This window comes from Wasmannia auropunctata, unplaced genomic scaffold (assembly GCF_000956235.1).
Source record: "Wasmannia auropunctata unplaced genomic scaffold, wasmannia.A_1.0 LD334245.1, whole genome shotgun sequence".
Classification (NCBI taxonomy): domain Eukaryota; kingdom Metazoa; phylum Arthropoda; class Insecta; order Hymenoptera; family Formicidae; genus Wasmannia; species Wasmannia auropunctata.
The window spans coordinates 1-5,824 of NW_012028645.1; the positions used below are offsets into that span (position 1 = coordinate 1).

General features: G+C 31.2%; 3 protein-coding genes across 5 annotated transcripts; 2 read left to right on the plus strand and 1 right to left on the minus strand.

Moving 5' to 3' along the window:
• The first annotated feature begins 826 nt into the window (after positions 1–826).
• Positions 827–1,529, plus strand: LOC105458973. Its single transcript, XM_011704614.1, has 2 exons — positions 827–1,089; positions 1,306–1,529. Exons 1-2 carry the CDS (start codon positions 991–993, stop codon positions 1,519–1,521), a joined length of 315 nt encoding a protein of 104 aa, XP_011702916.1. The 5' UTR covers positions 827–990; the 3' UTR covers positions 1,522–1,529.
• On the plus strand, positions 1,527–2,294 carry LOC105458972 (putative nuclease HARBI1). The gene is given in 1 exon segment (XM_011704613.1): positions 1,527–2,294. A coding segment is annotated over 1 exon segment (543 nt). The 5' UTR covers positions 1,527–1,533; the 3' UTR covers positions 2,077–2,294.
• On the minus strand, positions 2,250–4,646 carry LOC105458971. 3 transcript variants are annotated; one of them, XM_011704611.1, is made up of 5 exons: positions 4,451–4,646; positions 3,928–4,042; positions 3,636–3,754; positions 3,055–3,455; positions 2,250–2,943 (listed from the first exon to the last, which is right to left on the minus strand). In XM_011704611.1, exons 1-5 carry the CDS (start codon positions 4,551–4,553, stop codon positions 2,908–2,910), a joined length of 774 nt encoding a protein of 257 aa, XP_011702913.1. In that variant the 5' UTR covers positions 4,554–4,646; the 3' UTR covers positions 2,250–2,907. The 3 variants fall into 3 exon arrangements, with proteins under 3 accessions (XP_011702913.1, XP_011702912.1, XP_011702914.1); XM_011704610.1 differs by having other exon boundaries at positions 2,250–2,956; XM_011704612.1 differs by having other exon boundaries at positions 2,897–2,943; positions 3,125–3,455.
• Between the last annotated feature and the right edge of the window lie 1,178 nt (positions 4,647–5,824).

The window sequence follows — 5,824 nt, forward strand, 5'->3', positions numbered from 1 at the left end:
TAGAGACGATGCTCTCAGCACGTGCTCGATACAACGACTGACTATAATGGCTGCGATCGACACACACACACAAATAGAAAGAAAGTATATGAAAGAACAGAGGTGTCGCTGAAAGCGGAAGTGTCTCGCTTGTGTCTGTGGTAAGGCAGTGTTGATAGAAAAGGTTATCGGCATACAGTTACATTTATATAAAATAAAAGTTAAATGTGAGAGCTTCTATTAATTTTAACATATAGAATGAATTTCTGTTTCTTTATTGAATTTACTCTTACGAAAGCTAAAAGTTGCTCGCGACTTAAATTATGCTATGCAAATATATATTTTATTAAAAGTTATATTGAAAGGGTAAATATACCTGAGTAACGATTATATAGTTTATATAATACTTAGGCAGCACAATTGTGCTGTACTTAACAGGCACAGAATACAGGAAAGAGTATGAATGATTAGGATAAGTTAATTGTAAAGTGTAATCACCGGTTTTATATCAATGAAACTTTTATCTCAATTAAAATTTAATGTATCCATATGTTCTTTTACTTTTACGATTTAGTATATCTTATTGTTTAAATTTTAAATGCTAATATGGATAAAGTCCCCCTTATTTGAATCTAAATGAATGTGATTTTGAATCATTATACTGAAATAAACATGAGAAAATAATGTTTTTGACCGTAAAGGTACGAAATGGGGTGGGTGGCGCCATCTAGTGTGCGCTGGAAAAACGTTCGGCGACGTAGTCCCGTCGGCGGACGTTACACAGTGTAGCGTGTTTCCATGGCTAGTGGCAGACGAATTCATTCGGTGTAATGTGTTTCCGTGGTTGCGGTAGTGCAAGTTTTATGCACAAAATGTAATTTTGCTACACCGTTTCAAAGGGACGGTGTGGAGCCAGTGTAATTATAAACATGGATGTCAACCGGGAAGATTTTAGCACAATAATGAAATTTATCGATATATTATTTTCATCAAGTGAAGAAGCAGAAGACGATGAAGAATTGTTACAGCTCGCAATTCTGCGTAACAAAAAACAAAATCCCGAAATTAAAAAATTTTATTACTGTTGTTCGGGAATATTCAAATAATGAGCAATTAGTATTGAAAAATTTTATATTATTTAATTGATAGAATATAAAAAAATTATGGAAATAGTGAAAATGAACATTATTTTCATTTATAATGAAATTTTTTTAGCAAAAGTATATTATTATAGTCTATTAATAGAAATATACTGAACCTATTCGAGAGTGTGTATGTATGTCTGTTTATTAATTGAAATACATATATTTGCTTTACGAATTTCAGTTTCGAAAACACTTCCAATTGAACAAGGATACAGCTTATAAATTAATCGAGAACTATGAGCAATTATCTTATGCACTATCAAATATAAATGGAGGAATTAAGAGAAGATCTCCCGAAGAAGACATGCTGGTATTCTTGTGGTTTGTTAGTAATAAGGAATCATTGCGGTGTGTTGCAACGCTTTTTGGAGTCTCCATTAGAACAGTTTTTCATTGATGTAACAGAGTCATGGATTATTTGACTGAAATTGCGGGACAAGTTATAAAATTTCCAGATGATTTAGACAAAGAAGCAAAATCTTTTCAAGAAATTGCAGGATTCCCAGGTGTTATAGGCTGTATTGATGGTTCATATATAAACATAAGAACACCAGCTCACAAAATCGCATCGACGTACGTCAATCGACACGACAAGACATCTATAACATTGCAAGCAATATGTGATTAAAAAAAAAAATTCATCGACGTGTTCACTGGAGTTCCAGAAAAAGTTCACGATGCCAGAGTCTTTAAATTAAGCGATCTCAAACAGAAGCTTCCACAAATATGTGGGAAAAAGTATCACATTTTAGGCGATTCCGCTTATCCGATACGCGAATGGCTACTTGTGCCATTGAAAGACTATGGAGATTTAGGAGAAATGGAAAATAGATATAATAAAAAATACTCTCAAACTCGCATACTTATTGAAAATGCTTTCGATATATTAAAAGCACGGTTTCGTCAACTATTATTGCAGACATGCATTCAGTCGAAAAGATCACGAAATTAATTATCTGTTGTTGCGTTTTGCATAATCTATGCATAGATAATAACGATATATGGGATTGGGATGACATTCCCGACAATGAAGAGGTGCAATTTGTAACTAATATTTACGAAGATAATTCAGAAGACAAACTGAAAAATATCGGGGAATTAAAACGATTCAGAACAATGCACTGCTTGTAATAAAATATCTTTATTTTGTAATAAACATTCGATAATAAACATTTGTTTTTATTGTTCCCAACATCTCTAAAATAGGTATCACACATCAATATCAATACGCAAGTATCACAGTTTCTTATCAGGTATCTTAAGTAATATATTGGTTTTGGGCGATTAATCTACAACAATTTTACACTAACATTGTGCTTTCATAAATGTAAGAAAACTGAACATTTTCTTTAATGACTAAATCTTTTTTCGTCTTACTGATCAAAAAATACTGTAAAATACTAAGGTACATGAATATCTTATTTAATATTGCTTGCTTCCAAACAACTATCTAACGAATGTGAGTTACTTAAAATAAACGTGCTTTTACAAATTTTCTAACAAAGCTAAATAAACAAAAGTAAATCAAATAAGATCTTCTAATAATTAATAAAACCTTTGGTTTCCTCTGGTAGATCATAAAAAACTGTAAAACACTTAGGAACGTAGACGTATGTAACATATGGCTTGCTTTAAAAAAAATTAAGTAAAAGTAAATGAAAAAAAAATATTTGCTTGTCACTTCTTAGTCTATCACTCCTGTTCAGGATTTCTCTGCCTTCCAAACCACAATTCGCGTATCAATGCCATCTTTTCTTGATGTCGTTTCTCGATTTTTCTCGAGCTATTTCTGTCTTCTCATGCAGTTCTTCCAATTTTTCTACGATAGATATCTAATAATAATAATAATAATAATAATAATAATAATAATAATAATAGTAATACAAAAGATTTTGTAATGCAGATTTTGTAATTAGTATTATTTACTTACAGTCTTTTTTCTGTTCCCTGGTGAGCTGGATTTACTTATTTTTACAGAAACTCCTTCTGAATTTTTATACCTCTTCATACCCGTAGCAGTTCTCACAACATTCGGCTCTATGCTGTCATCAGTAGAAGCAATTTTGTGCATTTCTTCCTCGAAGGGTACATCCTGCCTCGAACTCCCAGATTGAGAATTATTTTCAACTGCAGACTTTTTTCTCCGCAAAATAGTTTTGTAGCGGTTTTCAACTTGAACAGATGTTCGTATTTTGCAGAATTTCTGTGAAATTTCTTCTGCAATTTTAAGCCACATTGCTTTTTTTGTTTTAAATTTTTTTTGCGGACCTATTACTGGTAAGTAAGCATAAACTTGATCCAGTAAATATTTGGTCTCATCATCTTGCCAATCTAAAATCAGTATTATTTTATTTTTATTTAACTATTAATCCGATTTATTTCACATAAATATCTAAACAAATTCTATAAAGAAGTAAATTATTTTTAATATTTTGTAGTTATTTACTCAATCATTAATTTGTTAGTCTTATTAATGTAGTTTCTTAATTTGTTAAATTGTTTGTCACTCACCTTTATTTTCACCACTTCCCGAACAAGACGACTTTTGACTAATAGCACTAATTTTTAAGTTTGGATTTTGGTTTTTCGAATCGGTGGTATCAGTGTCAACAAAAATGCGGTCGGGATTCCTATAATATAATATTTTATGATATTTGTAAGACATGATACTACGACAACAGATTGTCAAAATAATAATTATAAGAGATTATATTTGTCTTATTTTAAGTATGAATATAAATTAATAAGATAAAGTAAATTCAATAAAAATTTAATCCAAAAAAAGTGTACATTGATTACATACTTATGCAGCATGTCTAAATCGTTTCCTCTTAAAATTTCAATGATATTGCCTTTACAGTTAATTTGTCCAGAGATAACAAGAGAAAATATTTTGTTGACTGCAAAGTAATCATCATCTAGCAATACAAATAAAAATATTAATAAATATCAAACAATAAAATTATCTACAGTGTTATATGCAAAAGTCAAGTAGAATCAAGTCTGGTGAGTAAGCTTTACGGCCACTGTATTATATTAACACAACATTATCAATGAGCAAAACTGAGCATTAAACAAAGTGAAACTGTCTTGATTAGCAGAATATCATACGAACATTGTGTAAACCGTTTATCAAAGAGACTAATTATAAGCAAAAGGAAGATATATTAAAATTATTCAAACTAAATAAAATCCGTTCAATACAAAAGTTACAGCGTTTTACATAGAATCACATCAATTGCAAGATCCTGTATTAATGTTTTAATATTAATGTACATTAAAAAAAATAAAAATTAACCTCCAATATACACGCATATTTTACTTACTTAAAATCCGATCGTATTCTTCCTGATTACTAGCTTCGTAATCTAGGTCAATATAAACACTGTCTTCATTAATTTTAAAATATACTGACATTTTTTTCGACATTATTTTATCGAAAAAGAATTACTGTCGTAAACATTAAGTCCGTGGCGTCCGTGGTATGAAATAAACACGACAGATGAAGTGTGTGTGTACCATTTGAGTGCAGCGTAGCGCTTACACGTAACTGGTGCAGTGCAAAGTTACACCAAGCACGCTCTGAGTGTTGCACTAGTGCAGCCAAGGGAAAACGGCATGTTATTGTAGGTCGTTCCAAAATCATTATGGTCGGTTCATGGTCGACTTGTAATAGCGTTCCAAAATGATAGTTTAATCAACCATAAGATTAACTTTTATGACCTCTCAAAATCAAGAAGTTGTGAAAGTAAACCCAAGGTAGTAAAACGTGGGGGAAAAGCAAGAGTCTAGTTCTAGTGTATGGCTGCCGTATAACCTAAGATCAAGGTGAGAATCTTTATTCCATTAATTTTATCAGATTTTATTAGATCTAATAATTTTGCGGATTTATCAGAATCAGTATTTATCAATGTATCCTTTCAGCTCCTCATTGGAAGAAGGCTTCATTCCTGAGACATACGTAATTGGTATAAATATGACTGAGGCCAATAAATATGACTGAGGTTCCATTAACAAACTCTTCGCTAAACAATGTCAGTCTGATACCCGTTTCTACTAACACGGTTTAAAGAGTTAATCCCTAGTGACATTTGGTTAACCAAAGTTTAGTAAAATATTGGTTTCAACCAACGACATCTTCAAGTTTAAACTTATGTAAACTGAGTTCAATTTAAACGGCAGTTTAACCATCCGGTTAATAATATAACTAGCTTCTCGATACGAAAAACGTATTTTTTTCGCGTTCATTCTCTGTCAAGTAGCATTTAACATTTTTCAGACATGGCAAATTTATTTAATTTTGTGTTATCATCCTCCGACGATGAAAATTATGAAGAACCACAACGAAGAAGAAGGAAATTTAAACATCGTATAAATTATTTTGAGGAATTGGATGATGTAAACTTTAAAATGCGATTCCGATTGAATAAACAATCGGTATTGTTAGTGTTAGAAGAAATAAGAGAAGAGTTAGAATTTTTAACCAACCGGTAAGTTAAAATTACTGTATGATAAAATTTTTAATCTTTTAAAAAACAAGTTTATGCAAATTTTTTAGAAATCATGCCGTACCTCCTATGGAACAATTATTATTAACACTTCGCATTTATGCTACCGGGTCATTTCTTATAACAATGGATGATTTTTCTGGTGTAAGCACAACATCTGCCCATTATATAATTCATAGGATCGGAAGAGCA

Excerpts from the sequence above, each read along its gene's own strand:
- LOC105458973 (XM_011704614.1), top strand. The coding sequence starts at position 991 with ATGAAGAATTGTTACAGCTCGCAATTCTGCGTAACAAAAAACAAAATC. Across the intron at positions 1,090-1,305 it reads GGGAATATTCAAATAATGAG|TTTCGAAAACACTTCCAATT; the intron begins CAATTAGTATTG and ends TACGAATTTCAG.
- LOC105458971 (XM_011704610.1), bottom strand. The coding sequence starts at position 4,553 with ATGTCGAAAAAAATGTCAGTATATTTTAAAATTAATGAAGACAGTGTT. Across the intron at positions 4,043-4,450 it reads AGAATACGATCGGATTTTAA|ATGATGATTACTTTGCAGTC; the intron begins GTAAGTAAAATA and ends TTGTATTGCTAG. Across the intron at positions 3,456-3,635 it reads GGGAAGTGGTGAAAATAAAG|ATTGGCAAGATGATGAGACC; the intron begins GTGAGTGACAAA and ends TACTGATTTTAG.